The 26,328-nt window shown below is 39.1% G+C and overlaps 1 protein-coding gene across 1 annotated transcript; it reads left to right on the top strand.

Moving 5' to 3' along the window:
* The first annotated feature begins 206 nt into the window (after window positions 1-206).
* LOC135464353 (next to BRCA1 gene 1 protein-like) lies at window positions 207-26,013 on the top strand. The gene is made up of 18 exons (XM_064741779.1): window positions 207-400; window positions 3,781-3,843; window positions 4,562-4,603; window positions 5,304-5,608; window positions 6,390-6,477; window positions 7,355-7,561; window positions 8,198-8,366; window positions 9,483-9,555; window positions 10,447-10,674; window positions 13,532-13,699; window positions 14,238-14,367; window positions 14,992-15,106; window positions 16,031-16,573; window positions 18,114-18,284; window positions 19,133-19,318; window positions 20,424-20,838; window positions 23,146-23,260; window positions 23,764-26,013. The coding sequence occupies exons 1-18, from the start codon at window positions 293-295 to the stop codon at window positions 24,076-24,078; spliced, it is 3,441 nt and encodes a 1,146-aa protein (XP_064597849.1). The 5' UTR covers window positions 207-292; the 3' UTR covers window positions 24,079-26,013.
* The last annotated feature ends 315 nt before the right edge of the window (window positions 26,014-26,328 follow it).

The raw sequence follows: 26,328 nt of genomic DNA, 5'->3' as shown, positions 1-26,328 counted from the left end.
TAAATGCGCGTCGAAAGTTACAAGATTCTAGTCATCAATTGTATGTACTGCTTGGCAAATATAAATCATTACATACATATGTTTCTATTGTTTTGTGTTTAGAGCGTCTGTCGTTTCAAAAACCGATGGAAATGCCGAGAACTATTTTGATGGAGGTGACGCGGTCCAGCAAGGTCACATGCTCAAAACAAATCCAGGCAAACTAGGTCAGCGAAGAAAATCCTGAAACGTAGTCAAAACATCAGTGCATTTTCTTCGACACTGAGACCTGCAAAACGCAAAATAAGGTGGCATGGAAGGGTGCGTGGTGGTAAACGTGCGGTTTAACCTCGACACAGGCGAATCCCCGACAATTCTGAAAGTTCCATACGACATTTTCTGGCAGGATTTCGAGCTTTTGGTAAGACAGATTTTTTTTTTCTCTCCTCGGCCGACATCATAATAATGACGTGGGTTTCTGGATACTGTCAATCACCGCCTTAAAACTTTCACAGCCGATTCATTAACAAGTTTTGCAATTTAAACAAGGATTTAGATATTGATCGAATATAGTTTCTGAAAGTGTAATAAGTCTGCGGTTTTCACAAAAACCAACTGTCAGTTCATCGATGTCTTCAAAATATTTGATGGGTGAGGCTTCCCGATCCAAGATGGCCGCTCTTTTCAGCTGTCATTGAATAATAACATAAAAATAGCTGCATGTCATTCTGTCCTGAGCTTAGTCTTACATTGCCTGAACCATGACAGTTTGAATAAAACGACCGTTGTTTATTACAAGGGCTTTGAATTGTATTGTCATGGTTAAGTTTTCCTTTTTCACTACTGCCAAAGATCTTAGGAAATAGGCCCTATGAGAGATAGAAGTTCTCGGGAGTTCAGTGTGGGGGCGCTCGCACACATACCGGATGTTAGGGTTAGTACAGGCCTCAAACCCCATTTACTTTCCATAAGCGACAAGGTTAACGTTTAGCACTGTATCTCAGTCCAAAACATTCCGTGGCCAATAAACTTTGGTGTATACCTGGCCCAGCCTGTGAGAAAGCAGCCATAAAAATCTTGACATAGGCTGACCGTCAAAATCTGGCAGCTGTGAGGGGTGCCTAGCAGCGCCAAGAGGATGTCACTCACAGCCTTATCACCACCTGTCTCCTTGTTTCCTCTCACTGTCATCATTGAAACTCATACCTGCCCAAAGCTGAGACAATTTCCATCATTTTGATACCAAGCATGCACACGTACACAAAAAATCGCAGGTTGGAAGCGAAAAAAGACTTACCCTAAAATATTCAGAATTGCATTTCCCTTCCAAGAAACAAGTGCTAATTAGGTCCTGATTCCAGAACCCTGGCAGTACACTGCCGACCATTCAACCAACGCTTAACACATGAGCGTTCTGCAAATGGAGCGTTTTCTAACCCCAAATTCCGGTGTATGCGTGAGCACCCCCCCACGCAGAACTCCAGAGAACTCGTATCTCTGTATATGTATTCTAATACCATATCTGTATATGTATACTAATGTATCATGTGTTTGCATATGGACATGTTAAACAAAATCTGATCATGTTAGAATATAAACCTGCATTTTGCTTGATAGTAATCCTCAACAAACTCAATTAAGTTTCATCAAGGTTTCCTATAGCCCAAGACTAAGGGTGGCTTATATATACTGATATGCGGGAACCTCTGGCGACCCTTATCCAATTTACACCTAACCCCACATTAACAGATAACAGCCGAGATCCTTGGTTTGGTTTCCTATTAAAATAGTAGCATATTTTATTCACTGAATAGTTCAGTTTATGAGTAAGCAAATGTCTTTCAGAGTTGGAGGGCAGAAATAAAGTTCTATGGACTTGTTCAATCCCAATAGCTATGGAAAGTTGTTCCGTGGAAGTAGCCACACGCATGTACATGTACATGTACCACAAGAGATTTGAGTTAAGATAGCACAAATAAAAGATAGAAAGAAAATAGATCCACAAGAAACCAAAAAAAATAGTAATAACACGTAAATAAATGTAACAGGTCATATACATGTATGTTCTATGTAAAGCATGATAGGTGTGAGAGGTCAGGTCACAGGATTTGTAATCTGTCAGTCAAGAAGGGTAGAAGAAGAGTGAAATGAAATTAATATATTTTAAGTTGATTGGCAGTTTGTTCTTTTCACAAGGGCCGGCTACCCTGAGTGTGTGGTGGGAAAAATGACTTTTCAAAAATGGTTTATGTAAGTTGGATGTCTGGGTGTTGGTTCCTGAAGAACAGCCTGGTAGAGTATGGTAGTCTCTAGGGATGAAACATAAATTTGCGGTTGTATAGATATCCCAAAAGAGACTAAGACATGAACGTGACAAAATCCAAATTTAACTTAGTTTTTCTCACTTTTGATAGTAGTAGCAAAGGAACAGCTGGTGGCACACAGACACAGCTATCCCTTTTCAGGGGGCTTTGGAGGTCTGGGTCCTGGTTTCTGAAGAACAGCCTGGTTAGAGTATGGTAGTCCCTAGGGTGAAACATAAATTTGTGGTTGTATAGATATCCCAAAAGCAAGCATAAGCCAGCACTGTTATGTTTGGTAACATGTTTATGTGCTGCTATATAGTTTGTTTAACCATGCGTAACATAAGGTAAAAAAGATGGAAGTTAGTATGCAGGAGAGTTTGTAGATTATGGATATATATACTTGTCACCGTTGATTTCCTGTATGTCAAGTCTGGAAGCATCAGTGCCATCATATATACATGTATGTAGCCATTCAGGGGTAAAGTTAATAGATATGAACTGAGGAGATATGTTTTAATCATCTGATCAGGTAACTTTTTTTTTAATCTGACAATATAATCAGATAAAGATGAATTATTTGCCTGAATTTAGCTTTATATGACACAGTCAGTTGTAGTAAAGTAAATGAAATACCTAATCATTGACAAGTTGATGTAGGTTTAGCCAAGGGGGTGTCTCAGTGTCTTTAAGATGTCCTATTTTGACAAAATTGGCAATGGTGAGGTTGAAAAAAAATCGGAAATGAGAAATCATGATTTCAATTTCTGGCTAAATCTATGTATAAGTTGAACCCTTTTACTTAATAATAAGATCTCATTGAGTTCATAAATGTGAGGTTTGTTATGTAGTCTAACGGTCTAGCTTAAAGGGATACAGAATCATTGCTGATTGGTTGGTGTGAGAGATAGACAAGTCCTGGCTGTACTTTGCCTAAGCTGAATTTTAGGTATGGTGCATTTAATTATTGAAGCATGGCCAAGGCTGCATGATTTAACCCAGGAAACCCTATCTCCAGTGTTAGCCAATCAGCATGGATTCTGTATCCCTGTAATTGTGATTTCGTAAGTTGTACAGAGCTCTATGATGGCAATTGTTTGCTCAGGTAGTTGCAAATGTTGCTTTTCATGACCAAAACAAATCCAAATGTACAAGCAGCTTAATTAAAGTGGAAACAGTATACAAAATGGCAACATAAAACATTCTGATAGTTGAAAGTTTTATCAGATGATACGCCTTTGATACTGGTATTTTTAAGACAGTATCATTAAGAAGGCTTTCTCTGTTTTTTATTTATTTATTTATTTTTTTTTTTTGGAGTTCATTTTGAAAAATCTTAGCTGTTGTTATGCAGAGAATTTTCATATTGAACGCTCTTCGATTCAGAGGACTTATTGGCTATGAACCGATAAGACAATTGAACTGTTCCAGTGTTGGCTGTTTTTGCCATAACTTATGAGTACTGTAGTTTTATTCATTTTTCAATTCTATTTTCCAGCTGAAATTGAACTTCGATTGTGCTGATATCACGGTGAAATACTTGGATGAGGACTTAGATTATGTAAGTATGTTATATTAATCCCAAAACGTGCCCATGAAGCAGTGGGGAATATATCTATAGTGACAACCCGTTGTATATTGTTCCTTTAATTATACAAAGGTTTATAGGCCTTTACTGGGTTACTAGTTTGAAATACCTCAGTGCTTGGCTAAATCAAAGCACAGCTATTTTGTGAAGATTGGAAATAGGATTTCGTTCAAAGGATTGATAGTTGTTTTAATGTTTCAGACATTGTGGCTGGAATATCTGATTTCAGTTATGTTTTATCCGGGATGCAGATTGAGAGTTTAATACTTCAACTTTCCAATAAGAAAAAGAAATGAATGTGTGAATATCAACAACTTATGTTAAAAATTTTCATCAGAACATAAAATTTTAGTTTACCAATATTCAGAAATACAATACACATCTTGAAAGTTCAGATGTTTTCCCCTTTGTAGCTTCAAAGATATAAAAATCTGGAGTTTTGAGCTTTCTGAGAAATAATACCTTACTTTTAAAAATAAGAATGAAGGACTGTAGGTATGTAATTTTTGATGAAAATTAAAGAATTTAAGATTTGCAGCTTGAAGAATGGTAAACCACACGAGGTTCCAACTGACACCATAGCATCTTTTTTGTTTAGAATTTTTGCCCCTGCCCTCCCAAGATTACTTTCATATACACGTAAGAATGGGCGCAATAATTGTCTGTTTCTGTAACCTGTTCATCATTCCAGATATTAATCAGCAGTGATCAGGAGCTGTTTGAAGCTTTCAGGGTGAGTGGATGATTGCTGAACCATAACACTTAGCTTCCCTGAAAAATGTGGCGTACTTGTAAAGTTGGAGGATGTTCTAGTGGGTGCAGCTCTGTCAGTAGGTGGAGTAAATCTATCCCATTTAAATCTCCTCTGCTTACAATTTGAGAGCGTGCAAAGGGAGACAATTGGGTCTACATGTAAATGAAATATGCTTTAATAAGGCATAAAAAATGTTGGATAATGAATGTGTAAAATATACTTATAAATATTAATTGTACTTGGCCTTACTCAGGGACAAAATTTTAATTATGCAAACATATGCATGAAATTACATAAGAGCGTAAAAGGGTGAATTATTTAATTAGTGTTGTATATTTTATGCCTGTTTAGTACTAAAACTTGCAGTTTTCATTGTATGGGAAACATTTACGCAAATTCCTCAATCTTTTCGCATGTGAATGAGCAACATTCAGTGCAATTTATGTTTTCAATTTATGTTTTTGGAGACAAAACTACGTTGGTTGGTTTGGCCATTCACAGGGCTCTACAAAAAGTTTGATTTTATCAGTCTAAGTTGAATAATGCCCTCAGAATTTGCTTGAATAAAAACCTTGCAAACTTGAAAAGGTTGAAGAATTATAGCATAGACTTGTGAATTATTTGGAACAGGTTATTAATTTCAGGCAGACTCTTTCATTTTTTTTTTTTTTCTTTGCAGCATGCTAAATGCTCAGATGATGTTCTAGAACTTAGTGTGTCAGATGCACCGCAGAGAAATCAAAAGGTAGTGTCTTCAAAACCAGCCACAGATATCGACTCTAGGGGCGTTGCAGGGCCGGTTGACCTTGACCCTGAGGTGGCAGTGGCAATGATCGATCGGGTTGTTGAAGACAACAGTTCTGAAACCCCAGAGACTGCGCAAACCGTACAGACAAAAGAGCAGGCAGATGAACCCAGTGTTGAAGGCGCCCAAATGGATTGTACAGAAGGTCACAAGGAAGATGAAGAGCCTAAAGAAACAAGGTACCACACTTCTGGATAGCTGTTTCATTCCATTGAAAGTTGACGAAAAAAAAATAAGCATAACTTTATTTGTCTACAGTACTGTAATATTTTATTTGTCTGCAGTATTGTGATGCTTTAGCTACCTACAGTATTGTATTGCTTTATTTTTCTACAGTATTGTGATGCTTTTTTTGTGTACAGTATTGTACTACTTTATTTGTCCACAGTATTGTGATGCTTTAGTTACCTACAGTATTGTAATACTTTATTTGTCCACAGTATTATGATGCTTTAGTTACCTACAGTATTGTGATGCTTTATTTGTCTACAGTATTGTGATGCTTTATTTGTCTACAGTATTGTAATGCTTTATTTGTCTACAGTACTGTAATATTTTATTTGTCTACAGTATTGTGATGCTTTAGCTACCTACAGTATTGTATTGCTGTATGTGTCTACAGTATTGTGATGCTTTATTTGTCTACAGTATTGTGATGCTTTAGTTACCTACAGTATTATGATGCTTTAGTTACCTACAGTATTGTAATACTTTATTTGTCCACAGTATTGTGATGCTTTAGTTACCTACAGTATTATGATGGTTTAGTTACCTACAGTATTATGATGCTTTAGTTACCTACAGTATTGTAATACTTTATTTGTCCACAGTATTGTGATGCTTTAGTTACCTACAGTATTATGATGGTTTAGTTACCTACAGTATTATGATGTTTTAGTTACCTATAGTATTGTAATGCTTTATTTGTCTACAGTATTGTAATGCTTTATTTCTCTGCAGTGTGGAGAATCCTGAAAGAATAAGTCCTGATGATACCCAGGAAACAGGAGAACGCGTGTACAGCCGGACATTTAGTAGGGAAGTTAAGGTATGGCTAACCCCAGAGCATAGGTTTAGCCGGAAATGGGTGGGGTGGGGTGGGGGAAGTGGTCATGGTGAAAATTTGCCATTGGTTTAGTCCACCCATGAAACCATCTGCTGTGGTGGAGATTTTCATGATATACCAAAAATTTTGTCCATAACTAATTTTCTTATTTTTACTTATGGTGAGAGGTCTTTTGTTCGTGTGATGAAGTTTTGTGGAATGTTGGAATTCTGAGATGGACTTTAGGGACAATACCATGAGAGTTTAGGACGTCACAGGAAGTTCTTCCAACTCTAATCACGACACTGAGTGTTGGAATAACTAGTACCCATGAGTAAAAGATTACAGAGATAATGTTCCCCAAAATTGCTTTCTTCTGATGAACATGAGGAAAAAACAGGTGATGTGATGTCAAAGACACCATGGCTCGTATAGCCCAATATAGTATTCAGATAACTGAATGCCTTCAGCACTCTTAAAAAAATCTGAAAGAATGAAAGTATTATTGTGCATAGTTTTTAGTTGTCTGTATGATGAATTTATTTATTTATTTATTTGATTGGTTTTTTACGCCGTACTCAAGAATATTTCACTTGTACGACGGCGGCCAGCATTATGGTGGGAGGAAACCGGGCAGGGCCGGGTGGAAACCCACGACCATACGCAGGTTCCGACTTACGGCCGTAGAGGAAGCCAGCATGAGCTGGACTTGAACTCACAGCAATTGCATTGTTGAGAGGCTTCTGGGCCATTACGCTGCGCTAGCTGTATGATGAAGCTTACTTTAGTTTTTACTTTAGGATCAGTATTGTACACCAGTCAATAAAACCTTGAGTTTGTCAGTGTTGTAATACGGGTTGATTTCCATATCGGTTCTCAGCGTCGCGGTGCGAGGTCCAAAGTGCGACGAGCGGAAAGCTGTTATACACGCTGTGCCCAGGAGATGGGAGAATACCGTCGCTGTCACAGCCAACCAGACGACGGCAAACGAAATCAGCGTCATCTTCCTCGAGACCAAGATTCAGGGGAGTCCTATGCACATGATGGGCCGGTCTCCTATAACATGTTGATGGAATTCCTAAGTAAAGTAAGCCTTTTCTTGTTTTGTATTCAGCCTGTTTTGCTCAATTAGAGAAATATTTCCATCAAAGTGAAAGAATTGACTGCAGAAGTGCAATGCCACTGAAAACTAAATCAGAAACCACATTTTCAGGTTCTTTTTGACCATGTTGACTGAAATACATACAGCTAAATGCTTGAATTTTATGTATGGCTTTATAGACTACTTCAGAATTGTCTTTTTTTTTTTTTTTTCACATGGATCCGTGCATTTTTTAAATCTTTTATAATTGGTCTTTTTGCAATTAATGCAGATGTTATTTGCAATTTTTCCAACATTTACATGCATAATCAGTTGACAGAAAATTACTGGTTTTAATCGCTGAGATTATCGTGGAATTTGCTTACGTGACTGTACCTTTTCACGTGTTTGAAAGTTGTTTGTTTAAGCATATTCTGTTGGCACTATTCTGTGTTGACTGATAAAGATGTACTTTTTATGAAGTCCCGAAACTGACCAATCCAAGCAGTGTAGTTTTGTCTCCAAAATCAAATTAAAACTGCGCATAAATTGCACTGAAAGTTTGCTCTTTCATGTCCGAAAAGTTTGAGGTATTAACTTGGATACCCTATTTAGTTGATTTATTCATTCACATATTCACAGTTGAAGGAAGATTTGAGGACAGAGATAGTGCGTGATGTGACGAGAAAGACTGTGAAACAGGTCTTGAAGGGTTTGGATGGAGCTGTGATACAAAGTCTGCAGGGATCGAAATGTGCTTCCTCCGTACCTGCTGGCGAAGCAAAACAGGAAATGCCACTGTCAGGGCATCGTAAGTGTCAACCATTGTCCTTTTGGTGGATGTTGAAATTAGAGGAGGTATAAAGTGGGATAAGTTATATACTGTAAATTTGTTAACCCTTTCGACCAGCAGGCGTCAAGCCACAGCTGTGTGGCAGTTCATGAAATTTGCCACTTTTACTTCAAATGATCAAAACTTAAAACGGTGCCGCAGTGGTGGGCTGGGTGGTTGTTTTCTCGCCTCAATGGATGGCAGTACAAACATCACCACGGGAATGCGGTGCACATGCTTGGCAAGATGAAAGTAGTCCAGTGGATACAAGCTTGAAGAAGTCCAGACAACACCTTTATTTTTATCCATGCATTAAAATGAAGAAAGTATCAAGCCACAGTTGTTTACAAACTTTCGGATACTCTCAAAGCATGTTCTTGTCAAACTTCCAAGCTGTTTACAGCTTCTCCAACTGTCAGCTACACTGCATCAGTGAGTGCATTATACCGGGAGCAGTGTTGACAATATTCACAGCCCCATAAATAAACGTAGCAAATCAGCCTGCAAATTTATTTCAGCGATAAAAAGTTTTAAGGGGATTTGGCCTTAATAAACATTAAACAAGATCTTCAGTACTAAATAATAACAGCACAGACTTCAAATAAGTTATTCAAACGACAAATGTCGTTAAATAAATGTCATACGCAGCTTTGTGAAATCAGTCTCATCTTTTTTATATATGCAAATAACTGAAAAGTGTGAAAATTTTTCATTTAGTATCCCGAACTTCTGACCCCCACGCCCAGACAAAATCAAAAACGCTCTGTGTCAGGGTCTGTAGCTGATGAGTTACAAAGACAGTGTAATATGACATGCATACTTATATGGAATCTGAATTTTCTCTGTCTGTAAAGATCAACCAACATCACACGTGTGAGTACAGTGAAAATGCAGACAATTCAAACAGATGAATAATTACCCATTCTAAATCTGCCGCTCTCCAATTCTGTAACATCGACCATCATCATAAATGTGAGTACAGCGAAAATGCAGACAACTCAAACAAATAATCACTCATTTTAAATCTGCCTCTCTTTAAGTCCGTCTAGGGTGATGTCGTATATGTCTCACTAGTGACCATTCTTTGCTTTTCAGCTTCCTATGTCCACGATGGAATCATCTGTGATAACTGCAACCAGACAATCGTTGGTGTCAGATACAAGTGCGGGTGGGTTTTCCTCTTAAATGTCACCATTGTTGGTGTAAGATATTATTAGTTGCATAGTTACTCAGTGATTGGATACAGAAATATACATTGTATGGTGACTGTAACACTCACAGTTGACCTTTGCTATGTAGGGAATTTATCTGGCAAAAGGTGCATCTGTTTAGCACAGAAGGTCAAATTGTCTTAGTGAGTGAGTGAGTGCTTGGGGTTTAACGTCGTACTCAACAATTTTTCAGTCATATGACGATGAAGGAATCCTTAGGGTGCATGTACGTGTAATGTGCCTCCTTGTAGCAGGACGGATTTCCACCGCTCTTTTATCTAGTGCTGCTTCACTGAGACGACTTACCGAAGGCAAGTAAGCTGCCCCGCCCGAGCCATTACACTGATACAGGTCAACCAGTCGTTGCACTATCCCCTTCATGCTGAACGCCAAGCGAGGAAGTTACAACTTCCTCTTTTAAAGTCTTAGGTGTGACTCGATCAAGGATTGATCCTGGATCTACCAGTCCCGAAGCGGACGCTCTACCAACTGTGCTATCCAGGCCGGTCAATTGTCTTAGTGATATGAGCATTGTTGTCACAGCAGAACAAACTAACTCTATTCTCAAGATGCACATAAGCTTTTAATATTTGATATGGTCCCCTTTCAAACTTTTGCTGGTGGCTGTCATTCTTTTTCTACCAAAACCTGGACCTACATGTAGCTCAAATAATAACTGAAAATGGACTCTGAGTGAAATATTCGTAAAACAAATTAAACCAAAAGAGCAATATCTATTTGCAGCAACACAGCTGAATGGCTTGTTTGAAGTCCACAATGCAGCTTGTGACTTCGATACAAGCAATGTGAAGGATTATTTTGTTATGTGTTATTCAACTGGGTTACAGTAATTGTGCGGACTATGACCTGTGTGAGGCCTGTGAGACTCAAGACGGCATCCACACCCCTGAGCACGTTTTCATCAAGCTGAGGCGCCCCTGGGCTGGGGTGGGGAAGGTGGAAGGAGAGCAAGTGCCCCTTCTCAGATGTCTGGTGTACCAGCCCTGTGAGGAGACCTGGGTGCCTGAGGGGGAGGAGATGCTGACTGAGGCACAGGCACACCCACGCTGGGAGAGGTGAGGAACATAGCTGTAGTACTTGGTCATAGGCTGGGGTAGGGAAGGATGTGGTGCACAAGCTTTGTGGGGAGGGCTGGGTGCCTGGTGGGGAGGAGATGCTGACTGGGGCACAGGCACAGGCACACCCATGCTGTGAAAGGTGCCAGAGGAACATAGCTGTAGTACTGGGTCATGGGCTGGGGTAGGGAGGGATGTGGTGTACCAGCCCTGTGGGGAGGCCTGGGTGCCTGAGGGGGGGGGGGAGGGAGATGCTGAGGAGTGGTGAGGCAGGGATTGTTTAGTGTTAAGTATTGACACTGATGAAACTGATTAACGGCCAAGAAGGAAGAGGATGGTAGAGAAGACAATGATGTAGGATCAATTTTCTTTGTCTTGTAGTTTACATATCATGTGTAAAAGCTTGTCTGTAAATAAAATCACTCCAGACACATGAGGTGTGGGCTTCATTCCAGCTTTGGACAGTTTATAGCAATTCCCCTACAGCCCTGTTCTAAGGGTCTGGGTGGAAATAATATTACATCCCAGGGATTCATATACATCAATATTAGACCCCAGTGTTCGGTGGTAAAATTAGGTTTAAAACTGAATATTGGGGTTAAGAAAACTCAGTTCTGTGTTTTTATGGTACAATTACTCAAATTTTTAGTGAAAAACTGAATTGATGAACTGAAGAGATGAACGGTCGACTTTGATCGCCAACGGCTGCATCCATGACGAGCTGAAATGGTCATGCGTGTATTGGCTCTAATTAAGTCTAATCAAGCTTTAAGTGTAAACAAACTATGGTGATACGGCTTAGTGGGTATAAAAAATGGGAGAGTTTGTTCGTGTTTAGTTTGATCAATCTTTGGTATGCCGGGAAAGTGAAAGAAAAGTAGATACAACACGTGCTGGCTTCTAAAGAATGTCGCTTTGGTGCACTCTATCCCATTGACTTGTGTGTCTCCCATGGGCCAGTGAGTGGTTCTTCTAACAAATTGTGAATTGCATGTAACAACATAGTGGCCTTTTGACAGCTGTATATAATGGTTAATAGCGGTTTCTGACCGGCTACAGAGGATGACTTAAATCGAAAACAATCCAAAACTAATCGTACTTCTTCACTACGTTAAATCAAGCATGAATGACGGGCTGTGATAATGGCGAATTTGTATTTTACGCTCAACTGCTTAAAACGTGACATGTCACTGTGCCAGTTGATTAAAAGTACTCACTTGACAGTCAAAGGCCTGTGTGAAAACAAGTGATACCTCTTAATACTGCTCACAGTAGGTGCGAGTGTTGTTTTCTTGCATAGTGATAATCCCCAATCCATCCCCGATTGTTTTAATCTCTGATCCAGATCACAAAAGAGGATGATAGCCATCCTTGATAATACTGTTTGACGGGCTTGAGTAATTTCAGCCACATTATAAATTGGAAAATAAAACAAATTTAATATTCTTTTTTCAGTATTTTCTTCATTAATTACACAAAAAATTAATTCCTGAAAAACCCATTTTTAAAGTAAATCAGCAAAAGTAAAAATACTTTACAGTATATACCTCTGATGGGGATAAGCCTTGTTTTTGTTGTTTGTAGGCCTATATAGGTCCTATATGTTACTTTTTTATGCAATACTTGTTACTTCCTTTTTTCTTCTAATATTTATAACAACCGACAACTGAATATGCATGGTTTATTTGATTGTATACCACTGAGCAGGATGAGCCTAATCTCGCCTATGATTACTTTTGATACAAATGTTCGTTAGCTCCTTTCCCTTTTTTTTTATAACAACCAGCATCTGAACATGCACCTTGGTTTATAACTATTTTATTATAGAATTTATATCTCTGATCAGGATACTATACTTGTAAAAGTGTGTATATGTATCAACAGTAAAATCATGATCAAAAATGAACTTGAAATGAAGTTAAACTTTCTCTCTCTTTCATATATATATACCGATATATCATATATACTTTCACGTTCACAAAGTTACCGATTGTTGAAAGTGGAATTAAACTCAAAACCTGGTTATAGTCGGCATTTGGACAGGTTATTGAGACTCTCCTACAGCCTTGTTCTTGGAGTCTGGGTGGAAATAATATTACATCTACAAAACTAACTGGTGTGATTAGTGTGTAAGTAAAATTACTTGTGACACATGGGATGTGGGTTCAATTCCAGGTTTGGACAGGTTATTGAGACTGTCCTACAGCCTTGTTCTTGGAGTCTGGGTGGAAATAATATTACATCTACAAAACTAACTGGTATAGTTAGTGTGTAAGTAAAATCACTTATGACTCATAGTGGGTTCAATTCCAGCTTTGGACAAGTTATAGAAACTCCAGCCTCGGAGTCTACAGCCTTGTTCTCAGGGTCTGGGTAAAAATAATATTACATCCACAAAACAAACGAGTGTGGTTAATTTGTAAATATAATCACTCATGATACATTGGGAGTGGGTTCATTTCCAGTTTGTACAGGTTATAGAGACTCTGCTACTGGCTTGTTCTCTGGATCTGCGTGGAAGTAATATTACATCACTAAAGACATAAGTGATGTGGGTTCAGTACCAGCTTAGGTTATTATCCAGACTCCAGATGGTTTTTGCATGAAGTTTGTGGGGTGATACACTTACCTATACCTTTAATGTGGCAGTGGATTTAATATGATGTGTTGGAAATCTATGATGCTGCGGCACATGTGGGAATTTTTAAGGAAGTTTTAGGGGACTGGTATTTGACTGGCACTCTGGTCTCCTCCACCAATGACGCTGTTCTCCTGCACATGTGTGCGAAATATTCTTCAGTGTGGTGTTACCTGAACAAGGTACAAAAATTTCTAATCTATTTGTTGTTTTTAAAAGGTTCAAAGAAAAGGTGGCAAGGATGCAAGAAAAGATCAAGCGAAAGGAAGAGAAGCGCCTGGAGAAATTCAAGCGCAAAGAAGAAAAGCTGAAGCGTCGATTGGAACACGAGCGTTCACTGCCAGTGAAGAGAGAGAAGCTGGATATCCCACAGCTTCTGCACAGAGGGTAAGGCTGACAAATTGGGATGGTACCTAAAAAAAATCACTACTGCATGTAGTGAGGTCATGGTATGCACACATGTAGAGCACAAAAGCTCAGGGGAGATTTTTCATCGTTGTTTTACGGTGCATATTAAATACCATAAATGACATACTTCGCGACTTAGTGTATTGTTCATAAGAATCAATGTTGAAGTAAATTAGAATTGTATCTCAAAGACTACTACATGCATTCACCTGAGGTTTTGCTTGCATATAAAGTACATTGACACAAATGGGATGTTTAATCACTGATACTCTGTGTGCATATTAATTACTGTAAATTACCAAATTAATGACTCCTGCACTTGGTGTATTGAGCTGAAGGTTTGCATTCATGTGTCCCCTACAGGTGAGTTTTAGTTTCACTTTGAAGATGTAATAGAAAATCTTAGGTTCACTGCATCATTCATCTACTGGTTCAAGTAATTATAAAAATGTTTGCCAACACTGTTGGTTAGTTTCATGAGAGATCTCAATTTGCATTAATCTGTTTATGATTCCAGGAGATTTGGTGCTTCTTTCATTGAGGACGTTACGATTCCTGACGGAACCCGTGTGCAACCCGGGACGAAAATGTTCAAAACCTGGATCCTTCGAAACACCGGGACCACTCGCTGGACTGAAACTACAAAAGTAAGTCGGCATTTTTATTGATAAATTTGCTCATTTTCCGTGGTTGATGTTTAAGCAGTTTTTTTTTCAACCTTTTCCCTCAACCTAAATCGATTTCTCACAACTTCTCTTGAAAATTGCGTCACCGACACCAATTTTATTTTTTACAGGCAAGTTGTCACTTAAAAAAAAGATCCAAAATTGAATAAAATTTAAGCTGAAATTCCACCCTTTTATGTTGTCCAATCTTGATATTTTTTATGAATTTTATTATTAGGTTTTCTTTTAAGCTTTCCAATCATGTGAATATGTCTGCAACTGCAACAGTTACTGGGATAGTCCACATTTTCCACAAACTGAGTGTTTTAAGTTGATTTTTAAGTTTTATTTTTATTTTTATATGCTTCCCCAACATCGGAGAAAGATTTATTCCACCTATAAAACAACAATTTAAACTTACGCGGCCTAATCTAGTGAAAGTCATTTATGGTACAAAAAAAGTGACAAGAAATATGACTATGGTTATGGCTAAACACCGCTTTAGCCATTGCAGCCATGTCATGGCGATAAGTGTTGTGAAATTAGCCTTTATTCAGGAGTAAGTACAGTAATACATATATTGTGTTATATGTTTTTTGTTCTCAGTTACGAATGGTGTGGGGAAGTATGACCGCTGCACAGACTGAGGTTCCTGTACCCCTTCTGGCACCCGCAGAGCAGGGCCCGGTGACTGTGGAACTGATTGCACCAACATCCACAGGTAAGGTTGTCTCTGGTTCCATGCTATTCCTCCTGTCTCCGTGAAAGTCATTTGAGTGTTGAATTTTAGTTTGTTGAAAGTATTGAAAGATTTTTCCGTGTTAAAGGTATAAGGTAGATAAGACTGGACAGAGTGGGCGGTCAACACTCTACACACGGATCCAATAACCTCCAACCAATGCAGTCGCTGTGAGTTCAAGCCCAGCTCATGCTGGCTTCGTGGGAAGGTCTTCCAGCAACCTGCGTATGTTCATTTTGGTTCCTCCCACCATAATGCCGGCCATCGTCGTAGAAGTGAAATATTCTTGAGCACAACATAAAACATTAATGAAATAAATAAATAAATCAAAGACACAGGTCTTCCAAAAGTTGTACTTGTCTGGTACAGCCAGGGTTCTCACTGGCCCTCAAAATCCTTTGAAGAACTGGTACTTGACTATTGTTGAAAAGTTTGAATGTCCCTGAAAAAGTGTTTGTTTTGAGTCCTTAAAAGTACTTTTTTAGGGCTAAGTGTCTCACTGCATTATGTGTAAATTGGAACAAGATGTAAAGCTTTGTAACTGCATAGGATTGTTTGTACGGAATGGTCCTTGAAAAGGTTGGAAAAAGCATAAATGGTCCTTGAATTCAGTCCTCGTAAAACATTTACTTTTATGGGTGTCCTAACAGAAAAATGAACAATAGAACCTCGTAATTTTTGCCCTTCATTGAGAGTTTTAAGTTTTGAGAACCCACAAAAAAAGAATCCTGTGCAGCCAGACATGATAATTTTCAGAACCTTGCATATGCTGTAATATACAGTCAGTTCTTAAAACTGTTCAAAAGTTGTAAGACCCTGGATGATGAAGTTTTTCCGTCATCTTTGTTAGCAAGTTGTTGAATTTGTTTTTATGCAAAGTCTGATTGATCAGTAATCCTTGTTTAGGGCGTTATCAGAGCCACTGGAAGATGCACAACAATGGCGTGAGTTTCGGACACCGCGTCTGGTGCACTGTTATTGTTGAACCCAAGGAGATTTTGGAACCAACAACCGAAGAGAGCCTCAAGGTCACTCAAGGTCAGCCCATGGTGCAGGAGCATGATGAAGCTGGTGACAATAACAACAACACCGACTTGGTTGAGGACGGCCCGGTTGACATGACAATTGGTCGCCGTGGTGACAGAGAGACGGAACTCTCTTTACCCCTGGTTCCCCTGCAGCCAGCGATGAATGTGCCAGGTGTGGTTTCCATGGCAACAGTGGAAGAGGCCAAAGGCGACCGATTGGGATCGGACAAAGTGCAAGAGGATCTTACAACTGCTGCTGCAGTGGTTGCACAGCTTCAGTTGGGACAGGACCTCATACAGACACCAGCCCCCAAGGGAGACAACCCCAATAATGATTTGCTGTCTTATGAGCTGGTTGATGTGGAAAAACGAGAGATGCGGGATCTGTCTCAAACAGCCGCACCAAACAACACTCCGTCAGGTACATGTGTGCTCTTATACTTAAAGACAAAGGCCACTCTAAAATGAAGTATATATCATTGAATGAAAGACCATCAAAAAGTGGCCAGGACAACAGTTGGTTGTATTTTTTTTTCTTAGAATTTTTCTAACCAACTAAAATTGTGTTAAAAGATCAGATTTTATGGTGGTCTGTTGTGACCTAAAAGGTATTGATTAGGTCACATCTATACTTTTTGCCTGAAACAAATTGTTTCAAGGTTAACTTGGTGAATGCATAGATATATATGTATGTGAAATTTCGATGTTTAAATGTAGCAGGCTAATGTGCGTTGAGTAGAAAAAACCTTATGTGTCGTCACTGGTAGCATTGTAATCTGAAAAATAATAAAATATTCCAATGATTTTAATCGGTTAAACAAATTCCAAAAAAAAAAATAATTCCAACTGTTTTCCTGGACAGTTTTTTTATGGTCTTTCATCTGATATATACGTCATTATAGTTTTTTCTTTGCCTTTCTAAGGCACTCAACTTCTTAAAGATGGCAGTGTCATGATGCGGGGATCCATTGTCATAAACCAAAAACATTGTATAAATAATATGGCCTTAAAGGATAAGAATCTACATTGCACACAGTAAACTCAAAAAGTTTGGTAAATAAAATTTTAATTCATGAAAATCAGAACTGGGCTGAATCCCGGACTGTTTGCCAAAGTTTGCAAATATGTCATTTTTCATTGCACTTTTTACAACAGTGTCAAAAGTCTGAATTGTTTACTGTCCTTAGTGTCTGCGGATTATTTGACAACTGTTACGTTAATGCTCGCATTTTCGTCTCATTATCAGAATGTGCTTGTATTTGCCCCCGTAGTAACCTATTCTGTGCATGCGCACTAATGCGCTCCTGAAACTACTGTCTGCCAGCTGTATGCGTTGCCATTTTAGGCTGTGCAAAAAATTTATTATAAACATACTCTTGTGAGTACAAATTCAGAACATTTAGTCAAAATTGTGAAGTTGTTCATTTAAGGTGCTAGGTAAAATACCTTTTATGAATTTTGTTTTTCTTTTCTGAAAGAACATGTTTTAGTTCTACCTTATTTATTACTGAATTCCCCTCTGAAAGCCTGGTTTGGTCAGTTCAAGTTAATTGATAGGGATGGATGTTTAACACTGAACATTAAAATAATATTCCAATAGTAGGAAGCTTTAAATAAAAAAGAAATGTAATAAAATTTTTAAAAATTTAAATAAAAAAGAAACTTTTTCATTGAATGGTTAGTTTACTCTAAGCAAAATACCTTTAAGTTTATGTTGTGTGAGTTATTGTTTATCGTATTATCCTTCAACCTTTTCACATGTTTGCAAGGTGTTTATTCTAGCATATTCTGAACGCATTATTCTCTGTAGACAGATAAAATTATACTGTTTGTAATGCCCTGAAATTGACCAAACCAACCAATGTAGTCTCCAAAATCAACTTTAAAATGTGCATAGTTCGCACTGAAAGTTACTGAAAGGTTGAGGAATTAGGGTACTGTATATATACCTCTCTGTCCAGTTCTGACCCCTCCCAAGTCGCCTGTGGCTGGCGGTCCTCGGGACAGAGTGCTGTCCAACAGCAGCAGTGTGGAAATGGTAGCTGATCTGGGATTGGACGATGAGGAAACCACCTCCACAGAGATGCTGGACTACGTCCAGGAGAGGATGGCGTCTCTGGGCCTTCGACCTGGTGAGAGATACATGTTTGTGTTATCACGGTGCTGGTCATATGTGGGAAGGTCTGACAGCAACCTACGAATGGTTGTTTGTTTCCCTCGGTCTCTGCCCAGTTTCTTCACATCATAATGTTGGCTTCTGCCATATAAGTGAAATATTCTTGGGCATGGTGTAAAAATTCAATGGAATATATAAAGAAATGTTGCCGTGAGTACATTAAAGTGACCATAAAGTCAGCCATTGAATCTTCTGTTTTTCTGTGATAGCTGTGTTATATGTCCTTTTTTTCTATGTAAATATAGTGCTAGACTCCATGTTCACTGTAAAGTACCTAAAATTTCATCCATGACCAAGTTGCTGAGTGGCCAGGGTCCAGCTGAGTGGCCCAGGTCCAGCTGAGTGGGCCGGGTCCAGCTGAGTTGGCCCGGGTCCAGCTTAGTGGCCCGGGTCCAGCTGAGAGCTAGTTTTGATTTTAGAAACATGCTTTTAGGTTTGTTAGGAAGGTGGGATGATATTCTAGAAGAAAAATGTAAGTTTTAGCACCAAAAATAATGTTTTAAGACACCTGTTTGCCCCTGCAATGTACATTTTGGTCATCTACTGTTTTAATGCCCATAGAACTATCGGGTTGTTCTGTTGAGTTTTTCAGGGGTCTTTTGGAAGCGAAGTTCTACCCAATTTAGCCTGTTGAAACCATGTTTTTGTTACATATACATAAGCTGGGTCGTTTTAATTTGTTTATATATTTTTTTTGTGGTACAGATAATTTTCACCCGTGTTTTTTTTTTTTTTTTTGTTACGTATTTTTGGGCTATGTTTTTTGTAACAGACCATAATTTTGAGCTATGTTTTCTGTTACAGATCATGATTTTGAGCTGGAGTCTCTGAGCAGCTCCACTGACGACGAGGAGTCCATCAGCAGTGACGGAGACTTCTTTATCGTTCCCCTGCCTGATTGTTTCTTACCTGACAAACCCCTCACCCGCTCTCAGCTCGCCGAACAGAATTTCACCTGTGATCAGAATTCCAACATTGCTGAATCCACAGGTACGTCATTGCTGAATCCACAGGTACGTCATTGCTGTGGGGCTGAAACTGGGATTGCTTACACAAGGCACTCTTAGTGTGAAGACTGCCATGGCAATCAGCACTGAGGATAGTTTGTCTCCATACAGTTATGTCCGTACAACAGTAAGATTTTTATATTTATTCGATTGGTTTTCTATGCCACACTCAAGAATATTTCACTTGATAGTACTAAGGTGGTCAGCATTTTGGAGAGAGGAAACCGGACATAGCCCCGGGGAAACTCACAACCATCCACAGGTTGCTGGCTGAACTTCCCACGTACAACCACAGGTGAAATCACAGTGCACAACATAATGAGGGCTTTATGCAAGGTGAACTCAGGTACTTCTTCCACAGTCTTAACACACCTGGTCATGACTACCTTACGAACATTTGTTAATGACGTGATAGTTACGATCAGCATCTACAAAACAAGCATTTTCATAGGGCATAGCTCGTAAAAAGTTACGTCCAGTGACAGAGAGAAGTGCAGAGCTTCTATCTTCCAGAGGCTTATGTGGCAAAGCCGTGTTGAGTTGAAAATTTGATGAAAAGCTTGTTTTGTGACCATTTTGCCGAGGGTCGTAGGATTCCTCCCACCATGATGCTGTTGGGCATCATATGAGTGAAATATTTTTGAGTACGGCGCAAAACACCAGTCAAATAAATAAATAAAGTAAACATGCTCAGCAGTTACATTATACATATAATATGTGTTCCACAGAGATTGTTGTGCATAAAAATACATTGATCCCCTTGCATTGAAGGCCTTATAATTTTTTTCTTCTTGTATTAAGGCTTTTGGAAAACGCAGAATGTGAGTTATAGTAATAATTGTACAGTACAAATTGTGTCTTCACATATATTTCAGAGTCAAATGTGATATATTTTTCAGATACCATTTTGAAATTTAAGTTTATATTTACAGTGTATTTACATATGTTAATAGTGTTTTGCTGAGCACGTTTATATAGCTGTATTCAAATTAAAGACTGATCTTCTGTTTTCCAAGAAGTTAGAACCAGTCAAATAAATTCAGGATATGTGGCAACTTCTCTGATGTCTGACATCTGTTTTATTGTAGATTTGAACTCTGATAAATCAGTGGACGAGATACTAACTGTGTCGTCCAGTGTAGACACCCCGACTCTCTCACCAGTGTCCACGGCAACATCTGGTGACCAGACAGCAAAAGAGGAACAGATAACCATAGCAACCCAGGCAGGCGAGGCCTCAGCGGCCGTCACAGAGGTTGCCGTTCAGGAAGTGGTGGATATGAGTAGCCAGTCTTCCCAAACTGAGGCCACGGCGACAAGCGATGTGGGCGTTGCGGCAGAAAGTGAAGAACCAGTGAAAGCAGAGGATTCTGGGTCTACAGAAGCCGGGGCAACTTCAACCGAAGGTGCAGCCACACCAACAGAAACTGAAGGTTCAGCCTCTGAAAACGGAGCTGCCTCGACACCTAGCACCAAGGATGTCAAAGGTCAACAGCAGGCCAAGTATGTGTAGCTTTAGATAAAGGTTGTAGCTGCATGTAGGCGTTAAGTAATTCTACAGTGGTGAATGCGATTTGACACCCTCAGTGGCCTTATGCCAACAATGAAGGTATATTTTCCTGTAGAGATGTAGAGATATACATACAGGAAACTGTATCCAACATCCATCCAGTTGATCAAGCCCTTAAGTTGCTTGATGCTCTTGGGGGGTATTACTGGGAATTTGGTGTCAATGTTACGACATTGGTTCAATATTCTCCTCTAGAAACTCTGCTTTACCCAGAAAGTCCAGCTGATACCTTGTATCAGTGTTATAGAAGAACATTCTCAACATGACATCTGGCTTCCTGTCCGCCCATATGTGGGAAGGTCTTCAGCAACCTGCGGATGGTCGTCGGTTTCCCCCAGGCTCGGCCGGGTTTCCACCCACCATAATGGTGACCGCCGTCATATAATTGAAATATACTTGAGTACGGCGTAAAACACCAATCAAATAAATAAATAAATAAATCAAAATGACATGGTGCAATGTTGATCCTAAGCCTGACCGCTGGCAAATTTTAAGAAATTTGGTAATAATTCATTAATTAATTTCCATATTTCTGAACTAACAAACCTCCACTGATAGTTAACTTCGCATTCTATACTAAATTAGGAATTTAGAAACAACTTGCCATAGGTCTTCCCCTTCCCCTTTTATGCATCAAGTAAGTATACATCCCAGAATGCCTTGTAATGCATTTAATTAAGTGGAGGGGAGGTGGATGTGGAAAATGATGTCATGGAGATGAGCTTAGAAATATGGAAACTAATTATAAATTTCTAAAATTTCTTGTGCAATAAAACCCTGACCTCCACTGATAATTGCAAAGAACCTCAAATTAGGAACGTGGCCAGCAGAAGCTGACGAAGTAGATTGGGACAGGAAAGGTGGAACACTTAAAATCAGACCAAAGCAATGAAAACCCCATAAACCTTCTGTTCGGGTCATTATTTCGCAGATATGGAATGTTAAAAACGCGCTTCACATTGCCGAAAACGTCACAAGGAGAATGCACTGTGTTGTACAAGTAAAATGAAGTCAATGTGGGTGAGCATCAGGCCTAAGTTTGCAGTATGTCAGAAACTTAATGGGTAAAAGCTTTATGTACCGCTTGAGGCATTCGGAATTGTTAACGGCATATTGAAGATCAACTTATTGGCCAGGAGCGTGGGGAAGATGCAAGTTCCCACAATAAATGTGATAAGATGAAACATTTGAGAAAGATTTTGGACAGAACCAGTATGTATGTTCGATTCCTCTCCAAACCCCTACCGATGGCCTCTCGATGGCCTCTCGATTGCCCTTGACTGCTGAGGGAGCTACTTCGCGTATCAAGTAGAGATCTAGGTATTTGTTGACTGCTTAACAGGAGCTGTGGATGAAGATGTGACAATGCAACACAGATGGTATAGTATTGCTAACATCAATAGGTCGCACTCCGCCGTCAGTAGGTTGCACTTCGCCATATGCTCTTGAGACAATTGTGACAGTCAGATCCAGGAAGTTGCATTCTGACAGAGGACTGCTCTCCACCCATTAGTAAGGGTGATATGATATGTATTGTAGCGTACCTGGACGAAAGTCCTGTCCCCAGATGGTTTTTCCTTGGATTCACTTCATGGCGTAAAATGTAAGGGGTACTGGAAGTCCATGTGCCGGGCTCTAGTAGAAGGACAGAAGTGGCCTTCATCTCTTGAAGGCTGATTCCAATGCCTTTGGTGGGTACTTTGAGCCAAGTTCAAATAATATGAATGGAGATCACGTTTCTACCATGGAAGTGTGCCAGAACGATTGAAATCATGAGCGATCTTACCACATGGATTTCCAGGAATTGGTTACCTGTCTGTCGCATGTGGTTTAGCACTCGGTTTAGCAAAAGTCGAAGGATACACGAAAGTTACATGAGCACAATGATATTTTCCTTCCACATTAACACCATGTTGGGACTCTTTAGCATGCCGGGACGGTAATCCACGGCGATTTCCAGAGCAAGTGACATGCTATCCACAATTTTCGCAAACAAACTCGTTAAAAAGAAGTAAAGGCGATGGAGTTGATCCTCAGGACACTGTGTAAAGAATCTTACGATGTTGGTGAAGCGTTAACATATGATTTGGGGTTATGGCTGTGGCAGGTGCATGGGAAAGGGAAGTTCCTCTGATTCTAAATTCATTTAGTATGCAAGGCAGAGAACATGCAATTTTCAGTGGTGGTGAAGTTTTGAAGGAACAGATTAAATGTCAGAACTTTTAATATGCTCATTTCAGGGCTGGAGAGTTTGCCAATCAGCTGATGAGTACAGCTGTTACCGCGGCAACACGTGCTGCCACTCATGCCTACAGTACAGCTAAAGAGGTCTTCCTCACTTGGCAGGCAAAGCATGTAAGTTTGAATCAGTCTTTTGTGAGGAAGCTTTTTCTATGCTTATATAATTAGGTTCTTGAAGTGACATCCTAGAGGGCGCTATATGTACATGTGGGTGTCTACTATTGTGTCTTTCAGATAATACAGAATTAACACTAGCAAACTAGAAATGTGCTTTTTTTTGGGAAAAAGAATATTTAGAAGAAAATCTGTATAATTAAGTACAGAGTGATGATTAAAGAAAAGATCTGAAGTAAAAAATTTTCTCAATTGAAATGAATCAGATAAGTTTTAAAGTAACAAACAGCAATGTTTCCAAACAGAAACTGTATTATGAAGAACTGGAAAATCTTCTGCAATTTCATTCAAATTTCTGGTGGTGGTTGGACAGTTTCTCTTGCGCACTACAGGCAAACCACTGACAGGCTGTTGACACACTGCTGGGCTGGTTGTAGTCAGCTTGTGGCCTGACTTTTCTGTCCCTGAGCTAAACTGGGTGTGTATTGATGCTTTTCTTGCAGGGGGAGGGACAGGCAGCTTATGTGCCACCCAAATCTAATTGGAAGCCACCTGCTAATGACTACGTTCCCCCAAAGAGCACATGGACTCCTCCTACTGATGACTTCACACCACCACAGAGCCAATGGACCCCTCCCTCTCAGACAGAACAACCTCGTTCCAAGGTGACCACCCCAATGCAACAGCTGATGGAAATGGGTTTCTGTAATCGTGAACTAAACACCATGCTGTTGGACAAATACGAGAATGATGTGGAGAAAGCTGTACAGGAGCTTCTGTCTGGAATCGATAATGATTGGGCGGAGAATCGCCATTAGCGTTTTTCACTTCACCAAGCGTACCGACACAAAAGAAACCACAATCACATGTCAGTATGTTCTACATAATGAGTGATAATACATGCACATGATTCAATAGTAGAAATAAAGTGCAGAATTGTTTTGTGAGTTGTGAGAAAAAGGTAAAATAACATAAAATTTTTTGGGGCTAACTTCGCCACACACGCGCCCTAAAGTTAAGATGCACTTGTATTAAGATTACTCTAGATTTTTCACCAGGAAACCCATTATATTTACCTGGCTGTAGAAATATTCGGTTTGTGCCATATATGATTGTGCGGAAAGCCTGTTTAAAGTTACTAGGGATTATATGACTGTGCAAAAAGCCTGTTTAAAGTTATTAGGAACTATATGATTGTGTGAAAAGCCTGTTTAAAGTTACTAGGGATTATATGACTGTGCAAAAAGCCTGTTTAAAGTTACTAGGAACTATATGATTGTGTGAAAAGCCTGCTTAAAGTTACTAGGGATTATATGACTGTGCAAAAAGCCTGTTTAAAGTTACTAGGAACTATATGATTGTGTGAAAAGCCTGCTTAAAGTTACTAGGGATTATATGATTGTACGAAAAGCCTGTTTAAAGTTACTAGGGGTTATTTTCGAACTTTTCTTATTGAACTATATCACTTTGCATTATGTATTATTTTGCAGTTGTATAACCTGCTTGACCATTTTTTTTCTCTTGTCGTTGGAGGTTTTGTGGTGAATATTGTTGAGGATAAGTGCTTAAAGCTGTGAAATCTGAGTGCGATGCCTAGTGCTGGTTTCCATGTTTGACTTTTACTTTTAAGTGAATAGCCAGTCTTAAAGGGAAGTGCGGCCAAGTTATAAAACTCTGAGTAACTCCAGGTTAGCCAGTGTTGAGGAAATAGGTAAATAATTGCCACTTTACATATGCAAATAAAACTGCATAAGACCAGGACATTCCATGGGTAAGGATGATTGTGTTAAAAGTTGCAGTTGTTGCCATGGATACTGTAAGGTAGACAAGTAAGAACTCTGCCTGTTTCTGTAGAGATGAAGTTGTCTGTAGTTGGTTGCTTGGGAATGATATTGTGTGCTTTAATTGATATATGTTAATCTTAGAAGTTTAAATTGTTGTATGTGCTACTTATTGAAAGTTGTTGTTGCCATGGATGTGTGCTATACACTCAGCATTGCTGTTGTTGCCATGAATGTGAGCTATTCATACAACAATATTGCTGTTGCCATGATTGTGAGCAATTCATACAACAATATTGCTGTTGCCATGAATGTGTGCTATTCATACAGCAATATTGCTCTTGCCATGAATGAGCTATTCATACAACAATATTGCTGTTGTTGCCATGAATGTGTGCTGTGTGTGCTGTCATTGTCCTATTAGTTGATGTGCTTTGAAGAAGAATTGTCGTTGCAGTGGAAGTGCTAGGATCTTAATACAAATACCAGCTTGTAATGAGAGGTATGTAATGAATTTACTACGGAGAGAAAGTTATTTAAGGCATGTTTGTGCGAGTTTTGCTGATGAGAAAAAAAGAAACAGGCCGGATTTGGGAAAAGTTGTATATACATATAGCAGTGAGAATTACTTATATGCTAGTTTACATGTATATCCATATATATATCTTGCATTATCTAATGTCTTTGATGATAAGTAGGTCCCTTTAGCCCGTATATGTGTAAATATCACAGACAGATTGTTACATGTGGTGGTTTGGAGGAGATGTCCTCTTGTCTACATGAGTGTGAAGATGTTGTTTTTTTTTTCTCTCTGTTTGATGACATTTTGTTTTGCTTTTCTAAAAAGCTTGAACACCTTCAGAGTATGGAAAATTGTCGTCAGACAGTGTACAGACCAGTCATTTTTTGACATGGCGTGAAATATAGTTGCTTTTTTAAGGTGTTTTAAAGCAAATTGGTCCAAAAAAAAGGGTAGGTTAGCTTTGTTTTGGCTTTTTTTATTATTATTATTATTCTCCATTTTGTTGGTTTTCTGTTTTTTTTTTTTTTTATATATATATTTTTGTTAGGATCATTACAGGTCACAGGACTGCGGACCAATCCATTTGTAAGACGAGGAGACATATACTTTTGCTTTGTATTGCAAACACTACAATCCACTGTAATACTTTTGGGTAATGAGAATGAGGATGTGAGGACAGCATATCGCCGAGCGTGTTACGATGTGGCCAGATCTTGGGTGTACATGTACTTGTAATTACGTGGTATAAAAAAGGGGACACTGGC

The sequence above is a fragment of the Liolophura sinensis genome, chromosome 4 (genome assembly GCF_032854445.1).
Source record: "Liolophura sinensis isolate JHLJ2023 chromosome 4, CUHK_Ljap_v2, whole genome shotgun sequence".
NCBI classification, from domain to species: Eukaryota; Metazoa; Mollusca; class Polyplacophora; order Chitonida; family Chitonidae; genus Liolophura; species Liolophura sinensis.
This window is presented reverse-complemented; position numbering and strand designations above follow the sequence as displayed.

Coding starts and splice junctions, on each gene's coding strand:
- LOC135464353 (XM_064741779.1), top strand. CDS start 293: ATGGAAGGGTGCGTGGTGGTAAACGTGCGGTTTAACCTCGACACAGGC. Junction 401..3,780: donor GGCAGGATTTCGAGCTTTTG/GTAAGACAGATT, acceptor TCTATTTTCCAG/CTGAAATTGAACTTCGATTG. Junction 5,609..6,389: donor GAAGAGCCTAAAGAAACAAG/GTACCACACTTC, acceptor ATTTCTCTGCAG/TGTGGAGAATCCTGAAAGAA.